Source organism: Egretta garzetta, unplaced genomic scaffold, assembly GCF_000687185.1.
Source record: "Egretta garzetta isolate BGI_Z169 unplaced genomic scaffold, ASM68718v1 scaffold547, whole genome shotgun sequence".
Lineage (NCBI taxonomy): Eukaryota > Metazoa > Chordata > Aves > Pelecaniformes > Ardeidae > Egretta > Egretta garzetta.
This window is the reverse complement of record NW_009260174.1, coordinates 283,136-305,691: the sequence shown is the minus strand read 5'-3', so window position 1 is coordinate 305,691 and position 22,556 is coordinate 283,136. Positions and strand designations below refer to the sequence as shown.

General features: G+C 37.8%; 1 protein-coding gene across 2 annotated transcripts; it reads right to left on the bottom strand.

Annotated features, from left to right (window-relative positions):
* Window positions 1-5,444: 5,444 nt before the first annotated feature.
* On the bottom strand, window positions 5,445-22,503 carry DCUN1D5 (defective in cullin neddylation 1 domain containing 5). Of its 2 annotated transcripts, XM_035897167.1 has the most exons (8): window positions 20,645-22,503; window positions 20,177-20,268; window positions 17,483-17,553; window positions 16,994-17,085; window positions 11,029-11,137; window positions 10,830-10,934; window positions 9,833-9,935; window positions 5,445-9,098 (listed from the first exon to the last, which is right to left on the bottom strand). In XM_035897167.1, exons 3-8 carry the CDS (start codon window positions 17,522-17,524, stop codon window positions 9,043-9,045), a joined length of 507 nt encoding a protein of 168 aa, XP_035753060.1. In that variant the 5' UTR covers window positions 17,525-17,553; window positions 20,177-20,268; window positions 20,645-22,503; the 3' UTR covers window positions 5,445-9,042. The 2 variants fall into 2 exon arrangements, with proteins under 2 accessions (XP_035753060.1, XP_035753059.1); XM_035897166.1 differs by having other exon boundaries at window positions 20,177-22,503.
* Window positions 22,504-22,556: the final 53 nt, after the last annotated feature.

The window sequence follows — 22,556 nt, the reverse complement described above, 5'->3', positions numbered from 1 at the left end:
ACACAAGCCTATGGGGCCAGATGGGATCCACCCAAGGATACCAAGGGAGCTGGCAGAAGTGCTCACCAAGCCATTTTCCATCCTTTATCATCAGTCCTTGCTAACCAGGGAGGTCCCAGTTGGCTGGAAGTTGGCAAATGGGATGCCCATTTACAAGAAGGGATGGAAGAAGGATCTAGGGAACCACAAGCCTGTCAATCTGACCTTGGTGCCAAGAAAGGTAGAGCTCCATAGAGCAGATCATCTTGAGTGCCATGACATGTCACATACGGGACAACCAGGTGATCAGGCCTGGTCAGAATAGGTTTATGAAAGGCAGGTCCTGCTTCTATGACCAACCTTCTATGACAAGGTGACATGTTTAGTGGATGAGGGAAAGGCTGTGGATGCTGTCTACCTGGACTTTAGTAAAGCCATTGACACCATTTCTCACAGCACTCTCCTGGAGAAACTGGCTGCTCATGGCTTGGATGGGTGTACACTTCACTAGGTGAAAAATCTGCCTGTATGGCCAGGCCCACAGAGTTGTGGTGAATGGAGTTAAACCCAGTTGGAAGCCAGTCATAAGTGATGTTCCCTAGGGCTCGGTGTTGGGGCCAGTTCTTTTTAATATCTTTACCAATTATATGGATGAGGGGATCGAGTGCACCTTCAGCAAGTTTGCAGATGACACTTAGCTGGGTGGAAGTGCTGATCTCCTTGAGGGTAGGAAGGCTCTACAGAGGGATCTGGACAGGCTGGATCAATGTGCTGCAGCCAATTATATGAGGCTCAGGCTAAGTGCCAGGTCCTGCACTTGGGTTGCAACAACCCCATGTAATGCTACAGGCTTGGGGAAGAGTGGATGGAAAACTGCCCAGCAGAAAGGGACCTGGGGGTTTTGGTCGAGAGCTGGCTGAATATGAGCCAGCAGTGCACCCAGGTGGCCAAGAAGGCAATAGCATCCTGGCCTGTATCAGGAATAGTGTGACCAGCAGGACAAGGGAAGTCATCGTGCCCCTGTACTCGGTGCTGGTGAGGCCGCACCTCGAATACTGTGTTCAGTTTTGGGCCCCTCACTACAGGAAAGATGTTGCGTTGCTGGAACATGTCCAGAGGTGAGCAACAAAGCTGGTGAGGGGTCTGGAGCACAAGGCTGATGGGGAGCGGCTGAAGGAACTGGGGTTGTTTAGCCTGGAGAAGAGGAGGCTGAGGGGAGACCTGATCGCCCTCTACAACTGCCTGACAGGAGGCTGTAGCGAGGTGGGGGTCGGCCTCTTCTCCCTGGTAACGAGCAATAGCACAAGAGCAAACAGCCTCAAGTTGCACCAGGGGAGGTTTAGATTGGACATTAGGAAAAAATTTCTTCACGGAAAGGGTTGTCAAGCATTAGAACGAGTTGCCCAGGGAAGTGGTTGAGTCAGCATCCCTGGAAGTATTTAAAAGGCGTGTAGATGTGGCAGTTAGGGACATGGTTTAGTGGGACTTGGCAGTGTTAGGTTAATGGTTGGACTTAATGATCTTAAAGGTCTTTTCCAACCTAAACAATTCTATGATTCCAAGAAGCTCCACAAAGTATAACACCCTGCATTGTTAAAGTCATAATAATTTCATTTAAGAATTATATATTGTAATGAACTTCTGTACAGCATATACTCCATTGTACAGCACAGGCACAGCAATAACCGTGTGATTTAATGCACAACCTACAATCACAGTCCCAGAAACAATAAAAAAAAAATCCCATCAGAAACACTGGCAAAGGGTAAGCCTTGGCACATAAATATCCTGGTGGTTCACTCAAGTGTCAGTAATAATTATTGTCTTCTCATGAACATTGTTAGGTTTGGCATCTCCAGCACTAGGAGAACATTTTTCCACAGTACTCATTCTGTAAGCCAGTAATCACCATACCAGGGGAAACGAAAAAACCCAACCCCCAAACCCAAACCAAACAACAAAACCCAAACCATACGATTAAATTCAATGGGTCCTGCATAAGCCTACTGAAGATTCAGGAAGGGAGCAGCATTTCACTATCAAAACTTTAAACTGGCTCCTAGGACAGAACCATTCAAATGCAGAAAAACCACCATTGAGGGAGATTTGCATAGGACAGAAAGGTGACCAGCCACCTCCACAGCCCCCAAAATGTCCATATGCTATAGGAAAGCTGAGGAGAACTGAACCTCCTTTCTAATTCTCCTTTCACCTTCAAACTTCTGGGCAGTTTCCACCAGGTTGAACAACATATGGGAAACATTTATTTATCTATTCTTGTATATAAAAATGTGTGTGCATGTATACAGACTACAAGTCTGAAAGGGGGACAGAACATTCCCCTGGTTAAACAAATAAGCATGGAAATAAAGGGGAAAATGGTAGCATATGACTACATTTTATTTCACATATATTTCCTTTTCTTTCCCCTGTGTGCCATGAGTATTTCCACTTCAAATCATAGCAAAAATCACAGTGTCACAACCCATACCCAGCCCTTGGAACTCCAGCACTGGTCCTTGCTTTGTATTACTACTCAACCCTGATGCAAACATCAAGCACACATGAGGGAATAAACTGTTTTCTTAGTTTTATAGATCCATGCACTACACAAAAGCGTAACTCAGAAGCAACTGCCAGGTATGCAGAGGTCTTACTTTTTATATAACTAATGTTCCTCTTACTATTGTTGCTGTAATCTGCAAAAACTTTAAGTGATTACATTTTTCATGGATTAATAATGATTTATTTCAGATGTGTTCTGAATCATTCATTCAGGAGTCCTGACTAACATTTTTTCCATGTTCAAATTAAGTATGTCGAGCAGCTAGATGAGGATGTAATACTAGATGTTGACCATATTTCTCTATAAGTTTTAAATATTGAGAGGCATTACATCATAGGATAATATTTCCTCTTTCATTAGAAAACCTGATTTAGAGTTAACTGATTTTGAATGCAAAAAAAGGTTCACATTAAGCCTATAATGGTTAGCAGGCAACAAGTCACATCTACCATTTCATTTTATTGTAATTTAAATTACTACAATAAGCACAGTAAACCTTCCTGAAATATTCTAATATTTAAGAGATTATAAAGAATTATCTCAGTGTTATTATCAGAAAATAATTAAACTAGCTGGCAATACTATGTTTTAGCCCTTTAATTCACTATCATAAAATGAACAGTGAAAATAAATTAAGAAATTCTGAAAATAAGTAAAACTAGGTCGTATATTAGCTAGGATTTAAATCAGCCCCAAATTAAATTATTATATAATCAGCACTAATTCACTACTCAGCTGATAAAAATACATACATGAACAAACCCCCTGAAACATGGAGCGATTTGTTTTCTTAAATTGTCAAAATTAGAGAAGAAGTTTAATTTAAGAAGCTGAAAATTTGTGTGTGTTTAAAGCATTCTTTTCAATAGTCATAGTTTCCAGAGGCACAGGACACAACCATAATATTTTAATAACTTATAAAGTAGTAAGTCATTCAATAGAAATATGTTGGAACCAATCTGGCTTAAGAAATAGTACTTGGCTCATTAAGATAAAAACCTGCCCGCTGTAAGGCCTATAAAACAGACAAATTCAGTAACTTACATCTTCTGTCATTGTTATTATGGTCAGTTACTATTCAGAGAAAAAAATAAAAAGCTACGGAGAATATATAGGGAATATCATATTCTGATTAGCTAAAAACAGGCGCAATCGTAAAGTTTGGAGTCTGGAAGAAGTGATATACAAATCTGAAAAAATGATTTCATTTTGGTGACAAGCCTGGCAGTGGTTTAAAAATAAAAATTAAGATAACACTAGGCAATATCATCTTGCAGTACATGTTCAGTCTTTAACATACCCACCTCGCGCTACAGTGTCCTCTCCCAAAGAGACAGAAAGAAACACAGAATGGTAATACAGAAGACAAGGGTGAAGAGAAGTAACAGAACTGTTGCCATTGCTTGTAGATACAGACATGAGACACCTGGTTTGCATACCTCTAAACATGCTGTTGACTGGGGAAGGCACCGGACACTTCCATTATCAGAAGATAAAGTGGAACTGTGGAGACAACTAACGGGCATTGCCTTAGCTCTGAGAGAGACTGATTATCTCTGGGAGACAAGACTGTCCTGACACAGATACGGCATCGGACCTCAACGCTGGAACAAGCTGTATCTGTAAGGAAGACAGCGTCACTAACTCAAACATGGGACGGGATGCTGGCTTTGACCCTTTCTGTAATGGGTTCTGAAAGACCCTATGGAAGAGTACACTAGAGAACACCAAGGCCTTTCCTAAAAACAGAGGAGTGACCCAAGAGATATGCTGGGGGAGGGGGGCAGGGAGACGGCTGGGGTAGAGAGAAAAAGCTCATTCTCTTTTCATTTGCATGCATTGCAACAGGTTGTTGCAACAGTGTTCATCCAATGAATAATTCATGACAGTTAACTACCAGGACCATTATGTTCTATCAGCACCTTAATAACATGGGATACAATCAAGAATGGTGTTTGATGTTGCTCCCAGTTAAGATCAAATCCTGCTTTCTATGTGTGCACACAGGAGCACATAAACTATTCATAGAATTATAGATTCATCATTTGGTTGGAAAAGACCTTTAAGATTGAGTCTAACCATATCTGTCCACTGCTAAGTCTTGTCTCTCAGCATCTCATCTACCCCTCTTTTAAATATTCCAGGGATGGGGACCCAACCATTTCCCTGGGCAGCCCATTCCAGGGCCTGATAAACCTTTCAGTGAAGAATTTTTTCCTGATATCCAATCTAAACGCCCCCTGGTGCAACTTGAAGACATTTCCTATCGTCCTATCACCCATTACCAGGGAGAAGAGACCAACACCCCCCTCGCTACAGCCTCCTGTCAGGTAGTTGTAGAGAGTGATAGGGTCTCCCCTCAGCATCCTCTTCTCCAGTGTAAACACCCCCAGTTCCTTCAGCCGCTCCTCGTGAGATTTGTGCTCCAGACCCCTCACCAGCTTGGTTGCTCTCCTCTGGACATGTTCCAGCAACGCAACGTCTTTCCTGTAGTGAGGGGCCCAAAACTGAACACAGTATTCGAGGTGCAGCCTCACCAGTGCCAAGTACAGGGGAAGGATGACTTCCCTGGTCCTGCTGGCCACACACACAGAGGCCAGGATGCTGTTGTTCTGCTTGGCCACCTGGGCACACTGCTGGCTCCTATACAGGCAGCTGTCAACCAGTAGCCCCACATGCCTCTTCACCAGGCAGTTTTCTAGGCACTTGTCCCCAAGCCTGTAGCATTGTATGGGGTTGTTGTGACCCAAGTGCAGGACCCATTCAGTAAGGTTAAGTTAGAAATTAGACTGATCCATCTTGCTGGAATGAAGTCTCTCACTGATTTTAAGAACAGTTATACATACACAGAACAAAAAAGTGAAAGAGGCAGCATGACAAAAAAGTAAGTTTTCTGCCCTATTACATACCATTTTATTCATCATACTTAACAAAGCTAAACCTGTACAAGTTTGTACATATCGCATTGAAAGAACTGTTCACTAGCTTAAAAAAAATGAACAATGGAAACATTAAACTTATGGTCCCTTTTCCAATTTTTGTGCAGTCAGTATCAATATATCAGCACAAAGGTTCTGAGAGTATAAAGAAACCTTAACAATGGAAATACAGACCACAGTGTACCCTGTTGGGCCACCCGTGATTGGTACCAAGCTTCTAACCAAAGTAATCTCAAACACAAAATTCAAATTCCACTATATAGAAATGTGAAATTACAGCCATTAGTAAAGAATTAGATGTTTAAACAGTAAATATAAATTGGATCAAAACTACATATACAGTTGAAGACATAGGTAAACATACATGACTGTTTAATTCAAGATCACATTTTTACATAGGAGAAATATTACATTCCAATCTACCAGTATGGCTTTTTCCATGAAGAGGTGGGCATTTTCGGATTTAAAAACCAAAGCTGCTAGCTGTCTAAGAAAACTAAAAAAAAATAAATAGTTATGTTAGGAAGAATTAATATCAACAAATGAAAGTGAAATTGAAGTGAAGTTTAAAACATCAAGATAGACACCACTGTGATTTTGGAAGACATTTCAGCTTCGATTTTATTATTTGCCAGAACTATGGCAGCATATTTCACCTGTGAACTTTCATCTTAGAATACTGAAAAATAAGGTGTCACCTTTTTTTTTTTTTAATTCAATAGACTGAAATGCACCTGAGCAAAGGAAAATTAAGTTCAAACACTAAAGAAAGCATTTAGCTGAACTCAGTTTTGGCTTGTGGACATGCAAAAAATTAAAAAAATAAAATAAATAAAGAGCTTTTGGCACTTATCCATAGTAAGCTGTAAGGTGATTTAATAAAAGACAGCTAATAAGCGTGATCAGCTCACAATGAAACTGTACAAGCCATTAGTTCACATTTAAACAATAAATCCGATTGCAGTTTTGAGCACAAAAACATAACTTAAAGTCCTATTTTATTCAGATTTGAAAAACTATATTGATTTTAAGTAGTTTAAATACATTCATTCCCAGTCAAAGTTTTACAGTAACTGATGATTTTCAATCACACACACAACCAAGTTATAAATCCCTGAAACATGGATTTATTACAGGAATACTGATAAAACCTTAACAGAGATACAAATGGTACATCACAGTGTCTTACACCGTGACGGTAAATACTTGACCACCTTGGATTGGCAGATGAATCACTCCTGCTGTTAAGACTCGAATACCATCCTCTAGGTGGCTTAAACCAACTGGTTTAAATTGAATTCACAACAGTTCGCAGTCATCCAAAAAAGATGATTTTTTTTTTTTTTTTAATCACGCTATAAAATATTTGTCTTCCAAATGGTATTTCAAAACTTCTGGAAAGAGAATTTCCCAGTTACAATGGGGACTAAACATACTAAGTAAGGAGAGTCATTATGGTGAATTTGAGAAAGTAATTTCAGAAGCAGTGCCCCTGCAGAGAGTTAGTATACAGCAGTACTTTCCTTGATGTGTTAATTGGTGCATGTTCATCTGTGCATCTTAGGACCTTACTCTACCAGTAGATCTTGGGACTCTTGACGTTAATCTCATTCTGGCACTAACTTTCTGTGGGGCAGGGCAATTTCCAAATGAAAGGCACTCGGTTATGAGTGAAATCACAACCATCAGCAGTGCAAATGGACAACTTGTAAAACACTGAAGAGAACTGCTGTAGCCTACATGAGCTCTGAAATTAAGTACTTCCCTTAAAGGTGGAAAAATATTTAGAACAGCTGTAGTGCGTGTGTTTGCATGCACACAGACACTAGCCACCGTACAAGTAGAGATCTTCCAAGTATCTCAACTGCTGGTTGTGCCCATATGTCCTCCCCTGCCCATTCTTTTTTTTGCTTGGGCAGAACCAAGCTTCTAAGGTTCAACTGCACTATCAGGGGACTTCCAGAACAGCCCATGGACCACCACCGCATTGCTTCCTGCGGCCCACAGCAAGCAGGTCTGGAGAGTAAGTTGCAAGAGTGGTCCCCTCAAGTAGAACAAGAGCACAGGGACACACTACTAGTTTGCCCCACTTATTATTTCTCCTCACATCTTTCCCTTTTTTTTTCCCCCCTCCTTGTGGAAAAAAAAAAAAATTCATCTTGGGAATAAAGCTTTCCTTAAAGATAGGAAAACTCACGCTTGTTAGTCTGAAAAAGGGATGTGCAAAACAGAAGTCATTTCCCTGAGGCAAAGATCTTCAAGTCATGCCTAGCTTACATTGTCTATTCTTATTTCAAGCTGTTGAAATATTTGGCACAATGAGGCCTTGATCACTGGCTGAGTCTCATGGCATTATCACAGTCTACATAATATATTTATATAATAAAGTAGAAGTTACAAATGCTTCACTCTCTCATTCTGTTTTGGTTTCTCGCATTTACTCATTAAAATCCCTTTCCTTCTCAAGGGTGGCATTGGGCCTCCTGGGCAGGAAGGTAGAGTGACAAACTTCTGCATTTAAAGGTTGCCACGAATACTGAGTGCCTAAAAGGGCAATCACAGTAGTTACAGGACTCAATACATGGAGTACAGGGTAAAAATTAATGGCCTTTTACACATAGGTCAAAGGTAGGTGATTTAATAGTCTCTTCTTGACTTACATCATGAAGAGCATCCAGGGAGATAAAAAAAAGTCATGTTGTGAATGCTTCCAGTCTAAGACACATAAGAAGCAAAGCTTGAAACCAAGTCTTTCCAGCTTTCCCTTTTAAAATATAAATTGCACTTTTCATACAAAGCAATTCAAAGTCTAAATTGTAATAAAAATTTGAAGCTCTCTTGCTTGTACCAAAGAGTATCTGTGTTCACCATCTGAAGTACAGGCAACTAGTTTTGGGCCGTTCTGCTGAAATGCTCTACACCTTTCTGCTTTAAAAGGGCCTGCTATTAAATGCCATGACACTGGGTGGGTACTGAACAAAAAAAAGGGGGGGAAAAAAACCCAAAAACATTTAAGGCCTTTATCTCCACAAGGAGCTGAAAACAGTGGCACAACCCATGACCAATACATAATACACAAATTAGCACACTCCCACCCAGGGCTCCAAAAATCAGTCATTCAATCTAATGTTTGTCACACAAGACAATCACACCATCAGCAAGCAACAGTGCCAGTTAAGCATTTTTAAGGTCTTCAAAAATTCACAGCAAAGGGCACTTCTGAGAAAGATAATCTTAAAGATTTGGTTTTAAAAATAGACACCACACTCACATTCAAGGGACTTTCTTCACTTGTAGGCCTTTGTCACAAATCTTTATCTTTATTGTTCTGAAATAAATGCTATAAACATAAGACTCAAAACAAGAACTCCAACTTTCAGTCTCAGAAGAGGTGTGGTTCAATGCCCATATCACGTGTAACAAGAAAATTTCCTTAAAAAAGGAAAAAAATTACTGCAAAGTCTTTCTTAAGAATGAAAATGCAATCCTTTGTTTTTCTCATTAGTTTGTGTACAGGCGGGCACCAAAAAAACTTTTGCATTTTCTTTTGAATTCTTGCTATGATGCTTGACGAACTTTTTGCCATTCAACAAATTCATCCAGAAGTACAGGCCCTGCAAATGGATGAAACTTAGAGTTATATTTGCCAATGTCTTTCAAATATCTTCTCTTAAAAGTATGAAGGTTAAAACTATTGGCCTAGGTAACATCCATGTCAATCCTATGGTCAAATACTTATTAAGACTCAGAAGACTACTACAACCATTTCAGTCCAAGGACAGCAAAAAGTGCACAAGTAACACTACACAGAACTATGGAAAAAAAGTGTTCCTGACACCTGACCGGTGCGCTGACCTGAACAGAAAGCATAAAAATAAGGTTATATTGTAAATCGACACAACTAATTCCTTCTTCCTAGAGCTTTCAAAACTGCACACAACTAGAACATGGACCAAAATGGGATGCCTGGTGCAATTCAGTCACAATATGGCTGACCATCAGCCCCAAGTACCAGCATCTAGGCTACTTTATAGTTAAACTAGAGTGTATTATGTATTAGTACAAAATGAGGGTTTGCTGTTTATAATTCTATTTGCAAGTCTATAGTTTCACATAGCAAGCAGCTTCACTTAGACCCTCAACCAAACGTAAGCTGGCTCAAGTACAACAACCCTGACGTAATATCTGCAGTTTGAAGACGGATGGTTATCAGGACAGTTTTTCTATGCTTTGCTGGTGAAGAAATATTTTATACTTTGCAGTATTGTTTCTGTTAAAGAAGTTTGTTTTGTGCAAATTGAAAATACTGAAATAACAGTCGAATAAGCAAAATGTTATGAATACTTACATGCACCATCTTCATCATAGTTGCTAAGATCTGCATGGACAGTTCTGCTGAACTCTAGCACATTGTACCACTGATCCTTGTTCATAACTCTATACTTCGATTGCTGGGGAAAATAATTTCAGAACATTAAAATGCCAAGTGACATGTGGTAATGCTGCACCTCATTTCTCTCATTTTATCTTCAGTCAGTTTCTAAAAAACAATTTAATGGGTAACAACATCTACTATTTCCTTTGTTTTCCATTTTTTAAAATACTACATAGGTACATATTTCATAGTTCTGAAACTACATAAAACAGTTTTTTGAAAGATCAGAACAAAATCAAAATACCACAGAATCAGGAAGTCACCACTCTTAAGCTTCAAAAACTGATAAATTTTCATCTTGCCCTGAAGTGGGACATACCTAGCTCAGATATATTTCCAGAATGAGTGATTAAAAAAAAAAAAAAAAAAATATATATATATATATATCTCTTTTCTCCAGGGTACAATACAGTATGATCATAAGAACATGTACTTTGCAACTTCAGTACTGCTTTGAAGCCAGGTAATAGTCTCAAGCCTAGCATGCTGCACAACCTACACAAGTCCACATTACTGACTAGGTCACTTGCAGCTGAGCTGACCAAAGCCTTCCAGAGACAGACAGAGCTCAAGGTACCTATGTACTGCAACTACAGAAAGCAAAGTTGAAATTCAGCACAGATGCAGCTGGAGAGACTAGGGCTCTATTACTTAATTTTAAATTTACCTTTATAGTCTAATTAAGATGGAATTTTAGTTGCCTTTGTTAAGAGAAGGGGGAGGCAGGGCACAGGGAGGGAGAAAAGAATCTGTGATGCGTACAGGAACATCACTGTTTCATAAGCACATTGAGCAAGGTAAGAGGAGTAATATGGATACATTCTTGAGCAAAACAACACAAACCCTGAAAACTTTTCACAGAACAGCTCAACTACTATGCTATCATTCAGAAAGTCAAGGAAACTTGTACCTCCAGGTATTGATAAAATACTGAAAACAGTGGCCAAGTTCTTCCAAGCAGAAGAGCTAACATGGATTTTGCAGTATCAATATCAAGACTTCGCTGGTCTTTATCCTAAGGTTGAATAAAGAAAGCACAAAAACCACTCAAGCACAAGCTTGTTCAATAACTAAAAATAAGAACTTCTCTAACGTTCCAGTAGCCTTACCCTTGCAAAATCAAAGGCATATCTGTAGATATTCTTAAAGGATGAAATGTCATTCAATTGTGACCGCAAGAAGTCAAATTTACTCTGTAATTTTTCTGTACAATCACACCTTAAAATAAAGAAAACCAAATGATGTTAGAAGTTCAAAGTAAACATTTGGACAATAAAAAAACACTAGCAAACACAAAAAATTAAAATCACTGAAATGCGATCATCAGATATACAGCAGTAATACTATTAAAGTGACTTAAAGAACACTGAACGTGCACAACATTTGCAGGTTACTGAAATGATGAACATGTGGCTTCTATAAGCAAGGTTTTTTTTTTTTTTTTTTTTAAATGTATCAGCACAATAATGCAAAGTCTCTGCTTTACTTCTGAAATAGCAGTATTTTTATGACATAGTCTGCAATTTATATTCATACCCAGCACCATCTTATCTTTCCATCAGTATGAGAGTTTGGAGAAAACAGTATTCAGTATGCATTAAGGTGGTAAAATCCAGCTGTAAATAAGGGTCTTTATGGCATACCTCTTTGGAAAAAAAATCCTAAAAACACACTTCAAGACTACATGTTTAAAAGTGGCAGGATTGCTGCAGCACATACTAGTCTGCTCGTGTTTTATGACTGATAAATGGAAGCTCTGATAAGCCTATCACCTGGATTAGTCAGTAGCTATTCAACTGAAAACTCCCAGGCTGTACGAGAATGCACAGGTCTGCTAGTTGATAGGATAACCCTTTGGCAAAAATTCCTTTCGGCAACAAAGATGATCTCTGTGTATTTTATCTAGCAAGGACTTTTGTTTCCAAATACAAATGGGTTAGATTCACCAGTAATAGCAGAGGAGAATGTAATTTACACATGCTAATCCTCCAGGGAAGACTCACTCCAAAGAATAGTTGTTACACTATATCACATTTTATTCTTATATAATAATAGCTGCCATGATAAAAAAATAAAATCCACCTTGCCCTGTATCCTGCGTGACAGAAGCAATACTTTCAGAAACGGAGATGTACATAAATACTTCCTTTGGTAATGTGTCCCCCTTCTGGCAGCCTAACTCTCAGAGAATGCATTTGCATCTTTACGGACTTGTCACAGCAGCCCACAGCAAGGGCCCTTCGGGAGTCCCGCAGCGGGTTGCCCAGACGCTGTGCTTTGACGCTGTGCTTTGCCCACAGACGATACTTCCTGTCCCTCAGGTCTGCCAGCCTGTGCGGCATGTTTGTCTGTCCCTCTCAGGCTGTGACAAGAGAAACGTGGCAGTTCCAGCCCATGGAGCCCTTTGTTATTTCTTGACTCTTAGCAGCATCTACCTAAAGCAGCGCTGAGTCCCAGCCAAGGTCAGTGCTAAATAAATAAAACTATTAGCTAATTAGGCTGCATATTCAGATGACAAGAACTAATACAATTTGCAATAAACCATGCATTAAGTTGAAAAGAAATTCTTGTTAAAAAAGCTTTGGTAAATTTAACTAAAGACAAAATTCCTTTTTTTTGTCTTCAGCTGTCTAACTGGTCTATATATTCTATCATTTAACCCTTAGAACAGTATTATGCTACAAAGGCATCTCATTTTATAGTCGTATCTCTTCTCTTTACGTTCAAACCTTCATACTGCAATATTGTCCTCTACAGTTGATGATGAATCTACTTATTTAACACTTAACTAAACACTCATGTTGCTAGTGTACTAATGACATATACAAACTACTTAAAGTGGGTTTACCACACATTTTGTCAAATTTGACTGAGATTATCTACCATGCCATGGATAAACATAAATTTCATTATGTTTAAACATAATAAACATTTGAATAATCATAAATTTAAGTACAAAGAAAATTTCCTGTTATTGCTATTGGCTGTATGTATTTTAATGCAGAAGTGATTCTCTTGAAAAAGTTGGTATGAAAATGTTTAATTGTTAAGCTTCAAGTCTACTGAGCTATTTTCAACCTATTTAAAACCAGTCACATGGATCACACTCAAACAGACAGGCACAGCTCTCTGAAGCCCAATGCAGGGACATATCTCTGTTAAAGCCATTTAAGGCATTTCTATACCTGGCCACTGATTTCCTCCACACTAGTGAGGTAAGGAGCTGTCAAACTCCTCTTTTCAAGAGAGCTGCTTGCGTGGCTGCACCATAAACAAGATGACCGAGGTCACCCATACTTAGAATAATCTTCCTAACAGTATTTTTTTTTAGTCAGAACAACCCTCTAATTAGCACAAGTGAATTAACACCAAAGAGACTAGAAAAAGATGTGAGTCTTGAACTGCCTTTACTGAAAGAATGCATTAAATAAGGTTACCTCAAGATCAACAAAACTAGACAGCTTACTATATTCCCTTCACGTCCCTACATCATATTTATAACAAAACTTGAATTAGCACCACAAAGCAGTCCTATTTTGATTTCTATTGAGGTAGAGTTCATTTGAGGCATAGCTAACAGGCACAGTGATGATTCAGTAACTCCTACTCAGATATTCCAATGCTTTGTATTTTGTAATTATTCACACATGCTTGTCTTTTGCTAAAAAGAAAAATCAGGAAGATGTAAACAAACATTAAACCAAAAGCATTTAATGTCAGTATATAAAGTAGTTTGAAGTAGTCTACAAGAGTTCTCTTGCCATCATCTAGCCCTCCAGATGGAAAAACCCAAATGATATCCACCTAGCCTATCCACTCTCTTAAAGCATCGAAACCAGATCTCCTGAAATTTAGGTTCCATGTTATAACTGGAGCACACAGAGGTCCAAGGAAGTAATGGCTTAAGAAAGCAAAGGAATATCTTCTCTGTGCCCTGACAATGCTCTAGTTCCACTGTGTCAATTGAGTTACAGGTCTGGAGACCAGAAATGGTTTATTTTCCAGTATACACTGAATGCAATACTGGCATTAAAAAAATATTTACACTGTGCTTAGCCTCGCAAACATTAACAAAAAGAAAGGCAATAACAAGCAAAAAGCTCATTGGAAAAGCAGCTGATATCAGACTATCATTAAAACCACCCAGGTAAATTGTTTTTAACTAATAATTCTGCAAATAGGAAGAAATTACAAACCTCACTTTCCTGCCTCTCTCTCTCATTTGGCTTCTCTTGTACCTAAAAATGTGAGATCATCATGCCCTTATCTCCTCCTCAGTTGGCATCTAATCTAGTGCTCTCCCCTTTATCTGGCCACTCATTTTCAAACCTCAACCTTAATGTAAAATTTGGCTCAAATTCTAAGGTTAAAAAAAAAAAAAGTAGCCAGAGGGAAGTACTCAGACAATACAGCTGCTTATGCCTCACTTCCTTACATGTGAAATTCTTTGTATTTACCTAGTTCAAACAACAACTTCTGTGGAGTTTAATAAAATCATGAACTGTAATCCTTTTTCCTTCATCTTCATTTTGCAACTAGGCTTTTTTTTTTTCCCTTTGTAGGTCTGTAAAGCCTACAATTGACAAATACATGAGTATACTTGTCCTTTAACTCAGATACATAAAGACAAATGTTCAACTCTCAGGTATTCACCCTCCAATGGCTTTAAAGCAAATGTAGATAAACAGTCACTTCCTGAGGGCTATTCGTTTCATCCTAAGGAGATGTTTAAAATAGGTGAAATAAATTGCCCAGCAGAGGTACCTGTTTCTCTCTGCTAACTATGAAAAGAGCTTCAGGTGATTAATTTAGATTCAGGTACCCAGCTTTCATACACACACACACCAGGGCAGGATTCACCCTACCAACACTATATACTAAAATGTCACTTTTGTAGCTTAAGTTGTTTAAGTTTCATAAGCTGCTACTTGGTGCTTGATCCACTTTAATTGTCACAGTGTATACCTTATCACCTATTTATTTTTTCCTCCTCTCTAAAGAACAAACTTCATCAGCATATCAAAAAACCACACACAAAAAGAATGTCACTTCAAGATTCAGGCACCCAAATGTTGGCATCTAACTGTACATTAGATTTAGGTGTCTAAGCTTTAGGTGTTGCCATTCACAGAGGTCTAGCCAACCAACCTGTAAGAGCAATTCAGGTGATCAGTCACCAGGTCTTGGGGCAAACTGAATACCTCCCTGGGCTCCACTACATTGACTAGATCTCCAATGACTGCAAGAGTGAGAGTTTAAGAAACCCAGCTCTTGCATATAAACCACACATTTAGGTGTCTTACTACGGAGCTGAATTCCACCCAACCCTATTCATGCTATTACCTCATGTGATATTTCACATATTTTGAAATAAGGATTCTGTAATATGAAACTCTGACTTAGAATACAGTCTGGGCTTTTAATGCATTTTAATGTCATTTCTTCATGAAAAAAATAAAAAAAAAATGCTGTGCAAAATGTAATAATACTCTATTGCTTTAAGAGTGCAAAATCCTTCCTCAAAACTTCCATCAAACCTTTCAAGAGAAACTAGATTCCTCTATCCCAGATGGAATCCCATAATATGATCCATCCTCCCCAGTAAGCACAAACAGCACAAATCTACAGATTTATATTCTCTTCTTAAGCCAACAAATCTTGAATTCCTTTACATGACTGTCACTACTTCATTCAGCTGCTTAGTCTACAGGCTGCTATTGAGCACACCCAGGGGAAGCAAAACATACAGGTTAACTGGTTTAGGCTTAGGCAAGTGCTCCGATCACAAGTCTGTTCATATAAAAATGCACAGCAGTACCATATTTTCTGTCCTAAACACATTTAGCCTACAGCATGACAAGCTCTGTTCTTAAGAGAACCAGAAGATCCCTAATCACAGCAGATTATTAGAAGCAAAGTCTATAATACTGGCTCTGAAGAGGTGCCTGATTTCATACATCTTTGTGCTTTCATTCTGCTAGACTGGCTAACTCTTGAGAGCTTCCATTTGGGCATGAAAATTAAGTACTTCAGAGAAGCAACCAAATTATACCCATTCACTGCCTCTAAAAATTTACACACTCAGAATTTAATCTCTTGTCATCCTGTATTTCAGGCAATTTAATCATTCCAGCTCCTACTAAATTTAAGAGCTTCTGATAGTCACAAAACAACCAAGGTATCTATCGGAGTCTATTGGAAGCCTGATCCCATATCAAGTAAAATTTGGACAAGAGACTCAGGCCAGAGTCACTCCATAGTCTTGAATAACCAGAGGGTATCTGCCCAGTACAACTTCCCAAACGAACTCACGACTGATAGGGCTGTTGTGCCAACTGCAAGGGTCAAATAAGCCCCTATTTCCCACCATGCTGTAGCTGCAACTGTAACTCCCTGACATTTTTAATACTGAATGCAGTGTCATAACAAGTCACACTTAGAACATATATGTCCTATAAGTAGTTTCATGACAAATAAACAAAAAATGACAACTGAACTAAGCCTCACAAAAAGCTGATTAGTTTCATGAAAGAAACAACCTGTTTAGGCAGAGCATTATCTCACCAAAAATTCTTACAAGCAGGAGCGAGCAGCTTATTTATAAATTGAAAAAGTGTTCTTTAACCTAAGCATTAAGCATGACTTTTGACCTGCATCTAATAAATAACACTAATAACCAAAATTACTATCAATACAGTCCTCATCTATGAAACTTAAAAAGTAGAAGCTTTCTAGAACACCAGTGCCGAGATATGCTTATGGGTATCTCCAGATCTACTCATTTGTGTTTGCTAACTAGGATAATATTTTAACATGTTTTTGTAATAAAAAGAAGCCACCAAAGTCTGACTTGTTAGGGTTAGACAAAACTTTATCATTTGAGTGAACTCATCAGATTCACAGCTTGATGAACAACAGTAGCTACTTCCAACTGTTGACCAAGACCAGACCTAAAAGCAAGAGTTTCTGTGTCTTATTGCCAATGCACAAGAAACTGAGGGCAAGAATAATTAAGCTATTGGTACAAATATAAAATTAGAACATTCTATTATATATATGTAAAACCACTCTTACTGTAATGAGGTCATTCCTTTTAACCATTCTTCCTTGGTAAAAAATCCCATGCTTTCAGCCTCTAGTTTCCAGGCTAAAACTAACATAATAATCTAGGGAAGAAAAAAAAAAAAAAAACAAACCCAAGGAGAGAAAAATGAGTCAGTATGTAAGAAAAGGCCGATTTCTGGATGTCCAAGAACAAAACTCTAAGCATTCAAACATTCTAACAACTGCTGTACATGCTTGCACTTTATTACCATTTAATAATTCAGCTATATGCAATTAATTTCAGTTTCTGAAAATGGAGTATTACTGTAATAAACCAAACAAAACCCCTCATACACTAGCCATGCATGACTGATGTATTCACCTGAAATGTCCTAGAAAAGCTCCTAAAAGCAGGAAGATAAACAACTTCTTTGCTCACTGAAGTTGAGTTTTACACACAACTTAATCTTATCCAATACCCCCTTTTGAAGTGTTACTAGTATCATACAAGAAACCTACATTTTCAGGCTCAACACCAATGTCTTCACAGAACTTCTCCATTCCTTCGGGCCCCACAACTTCATCAGGACCTTCAAAACCAAAAAGAAAGCAGACTGAAATCTAAGTCACATTCACTGTTCACAAGGGTTACACACAACAATAATTAGACTATAATGCATACAAGCTATCTTTAAAAACACTGAATTACACTATTAAGTACCTTTTATGTTAGAACCCTTCTATCAACTGGAATGTGGAGACATGTATATTACATATGAAGAAACAACATAAACTGAAAGCAAAACTAAACTAGAACTTTCACGTTGTACACTACCTCCCCACAACAGCAGACAAGCTATTTTAGTTTCTGTATGCAACTTTTCAAAAGACTCCACTGAATTTCCCATTGACAGCTCAGTTCCAATAACTGTGGTGGTCATTTGTGTTTAAGACAGCTTGGGTACTGCTACTCTGTACTGAAGTTACCCTGTTAATAATGTTCCTCAAAGAGTTATTTTATCAACAATAAAAAAAAAAAAATTCCATCCGAGCTACTACTACAGATATTACTCTTTCAATGGTATTAACATTATGGGTTTCCACTAACACAGAAGAGGATGAATCTTCAAATAACTTAAGGTTAGCTTTATGATGCTGAGTAATACGGGGAGGGTGATAACAATAAATAAGAAAAACGCTAAGCATGTTAGCCACGTACAAAGCAGAAAAAGGTTTATGACTGCAATGAAAATAACTTGATTAGGACCACAACAGTTCGTGTTATGCCGTCATGTTTCTATTTCAACAAAAAGCAAGCCTCTAAAAACCAGAAAAGTAGCATATTAAAGAGCACATACAGACACACTCTATAACGCTTTGTTTCTCTGAATGTCTCTCTGGTTCCAGCTATTTCTCTTAGGCCTGTTCAAAAAATGACTTCTACTGGGCAACCAAATATCATGACATGCTATTCTGATGTGCCTTGGATGATTACATTAACGTTGTTTTAGTGAATATGAACTCATGTAAAAGGTAAAGGCTTTATCTTCCAAAACAACATGCCATTTCATAATTTTTGTTGGCAAATTTTGCTATTTATACATAGAGAGAACAGTCCTTTTTTCCCCCCTTGATGATACCTGTCTCCATTTCATCTGCATCCACTGTTATTGTAAGCAGAATTCTTTTTAAGACTTTGGGTAATGCACTTTGAATAATTACTCACTGTGAGATAAGAACTGAGTCAATAAAAACTATTGAGAATGGCCAGTTTTACGGGAAAATAAAATGCAACTGGCATTCAAGATCACAAACCCCTACCTCTTGAAAAATGCTGCAAAGAACATTTCACCTAGGTAAGCAAAACACTGCCATCTGGTTTTGAGAAGCCCTTACACAGAATGTGTTAAAAAACCTGCAAGTTTAAGTTATGAAGACAGACACATACAAAGGTTCACTGGTATAAAACTGAATAGGTATTTTTGGCCCAGAAGTCACATGTACAATTCATAGCTATATGTGTGTGTGTGTATGTATAATTTTCTCTTTAATGGAAACATTTAACCTCCTATGGTGTATACTTTCACTGGAATTCTATTTTATACTAGAAATGTGGCATATTTTGATTACTGGTTAACTAGCAAAGTATAACCTCCTACACTCAGTTCTTGACTCAACAGCAAAACCAAAATTTACAGGCCTTAAAGTTAAAAGTATGTGTAGGTACATTTATCAGAAGAAAATTAATTGAGAATTATTATTTTCCTCATAAAAGAGCATGCCTCAAACCTAAATTAGAAAGCAGATTACTAGAATCAGGGGTAGTTCATTACTGTGGAAAGACTGCAAAGTATCAGTTCTGATAAATATATTTGAACCAATTTCTGGCAGATAAATCATCAACTCATTTCATACTGAGAACCGGCCATTAAGTGGGTTTTAATCACCAACTAGTTATGATGGACTTCAAGTAGTGACTAGACAGAGAGAAATTTTTTTAATGGATTTTAATTTAATTAACTTTTTTAAACAGTTTACAGAAACCGGATTGCTAACCATATAATTGGTAAAGAAATAGCAATAATAGTGTACAAATTCTGCAAAATACACTGCATAGTCACTGAAAGCAACTATTACTTGGATAGCAACTCTGATTTATTTGAAAGAGGCTACTTCTAACACTTTTGAATGAAATGTTTGTTATTTACTATCAAAAAAGTCAGGACAGATTCTCAGATAGGAAAACCAGTATAAGCATCTATTATTTTATTTTGTAAAATAGAAACCCAGGAGAACTATTTCATTATCCTTCCAATCTGATTATAAACAAGATCCAGTTAGAGAAATAAACTTCTATCTAAACTGTCTCTCAGTGTCCTGACTTCCACTTGTCCATTTCAGATTAAGAAGTAGAATCATGCAGTACATCCTGGCTCAACACCGTACTGTCCAACATCAGCTACTTCATTTTAAAGAACGCCATGATAAGTTATAAAGGATAGAGTAAAGAAGACAAAGTCAAAAAGAACAAATACTGAAAAGGAGATAATAAAAGCTATACTAATTCAAGGGCATGTTATAAGGAAGCAAATATGGACGTATTTTTAGGTTTACATCAGCATAAAAAAACCGCAAAATGCAAATAATATTTGATGTATTCATTTGTTTTAAACGAAACTATACAGTTTTAAATATGAATCTATTGCATATTACCTGCATATTCATAAAACCAAGCCAGGCACTTTTTGCTTGAAAAATGTTCCTCTCCACTTATTACTTTACCAGATGCTTGTGATCTGCAATAGCTTATAGAAACACAAGGATGATAAGCGTTATTTTAATATGAGAAATGGGAAATAATTTAAAACTAAATTAAATAAAAGTTGTTTATTATTAGTTCAAACTATTTAAACTGTTTCATGAAGTCAATATACATCAACAGTGAAGCTGAATTTGTTAAAGGGCAACTGTCTGTCATCCTATTTCAACACTTGTCAGAACATAAAACTGCCTTGAACTACAACCCTCTCATAGACCAGTTTATTGCAACTACTACTTTTTCTGAAATTAGAAAGCACAGTTATCTTGTAGGTATTAAGCAAAAAAACCCCCCCACAGATGGTCAAAATATCACTACTGGGTAATTCAAACGCCTTATCATCTACTTATATTTATACACACGGGCATTTAAAGTTAGGTCTCTAATAAGCAGCATGATCTTCAAGAGTGCTGAATATGCACAGATCCCATTTAGGTCAACAGGAGCTGCAGAGTTTGACATATTTAAAAGTCAGGCTATTTATAGTTAAGCATCCAAATTCAGGAAGAAAACTCGGTCAATTTGTTTACATTAAATATGTAACTAAATATCTATAAATTCTATAGATGTTTGGTACACATACCAGAATAGTAATATGCAATCTATGGTAAGACTAAAACTGCTCAGCACACACAGCTTCCCCCCTACATTGTCTTCATTATGCGACACACGACCCAGTTTGCCTAGGAAGTGAAGTGAATTTTCTTTTTTTTTTTTTTTTTTCAATTCTTTACAAGAACGCACAGAATAACCAATTTCTTCCAGTAAAAACAGACCGCATGAAAGCATCTTTAGTCAGTAAGGAGCTGCAGCACCTTTCCAATGCACACTCCTTTCAAATACAAGTTACAGACTTTTAGAACAAGCTAAGATTATTTCTAAGAATGAGGTAAAAGTTAATTGCATGAGAGGATTTAAAATTATGCAGCTCCTCCATTGCAATGTTAAAATGAAAACGTCAAGCAGGAGAAGAATAGTTCAGTTCTGAGAGGTGGTGAACAACTTCAGCTCCCATGTATTGCTTTAAGCTTCACTGGAAAAGAAAGCAACGCTCTCCAAGATGAAGCCTTGGGTGCTGAAAGCCAGAATTTAAGAGGTACTACAGACAAACACCCATTCAACTGCCATTAAAAACACAAGTCACCAGAAAGAAACAGAGCCATACAGTATGCTACTGCTTGTTGCTTTTATCCAGTTTAACATATATCCATTTGTAATCAAGGGTTTTATTAAAGAATATTACCAATATATTGCTGCATAAGAATGCTATGTCAGAAACACTCATATATCTAAAATCCTGTGATCACCTAGTATGAACTCTGATTTACATCATAGTTTTTGCCCAATGGCTACTAGCTACTTTTCTTTTTTAAGAAGCTTTCAAAAGATTTTTTTTTTTTGAAGTAAAATGAATTGATATCATAAAATTTTGGTCAGCAGCATTCAAGAAAGATGAATTGAAACTGGAACAGATGCAGAGAAGAGCTATGATCAGCAAGGAAACCGAAAATCGGTATTATAAACCAGAAGAATTTAGCTTGTTTAACTTAAGAAAATAAAGTATGAGGAAACACAAGTGCTCACTCCAAATACCCTATGAGGCAAAACCACGAGGAAGGAGTGTTATATAAAGGATAATGCAGGCACGAGAATGGTTATTAACTGGCTATGAATAAATTTAGACTGAAACAAAAAAAAAATGACTGCAGAAAGTGGGCTCTGGAACAGTTAGCCAAAATGAACAGTCATAACAAAATAAAAGCCTGGGTACTTCTGAGTTCAAGCTTGGTCAGCCTATGAGAAAAGCCATATGCCACAGTTTCTTGCAATAGCCATTCCCGTAGCGCTGATTTCGTAAGTCCTTTGTGTTCTTATGTCCTCAGGACGTTTGTCGTAACTAAGGGTTTACTGACATACTTCACAAGTGCTAATAGATGAAGAAGGCAGACGGTTACTTTAGGGAAGCCACACTGGAAGCTCCTGCTATGCCATACTAATGGTTTGTCATTCTAATGGTAATTTTTTTGGTATTACGGCATAAGCGGGCTTTTTATGGTAGCGAACGAAAAAGATGCTTCAGATTCCTCTATTTATTATAAAAACCTTTCCTGATTTTGTTTTGGAGTATGCTGACCTCTCCTTCCATTCCACTGCAAAACAAAAAAGAGACGATTTAACGTAGCCACTTGGAGCACCGGCAACCTTAAACTGCGGAGAGCCGCCTGCCGCAGGCGAAAGGTTGGAACGAGGATGGGGACAGACGCCGGGCACGGC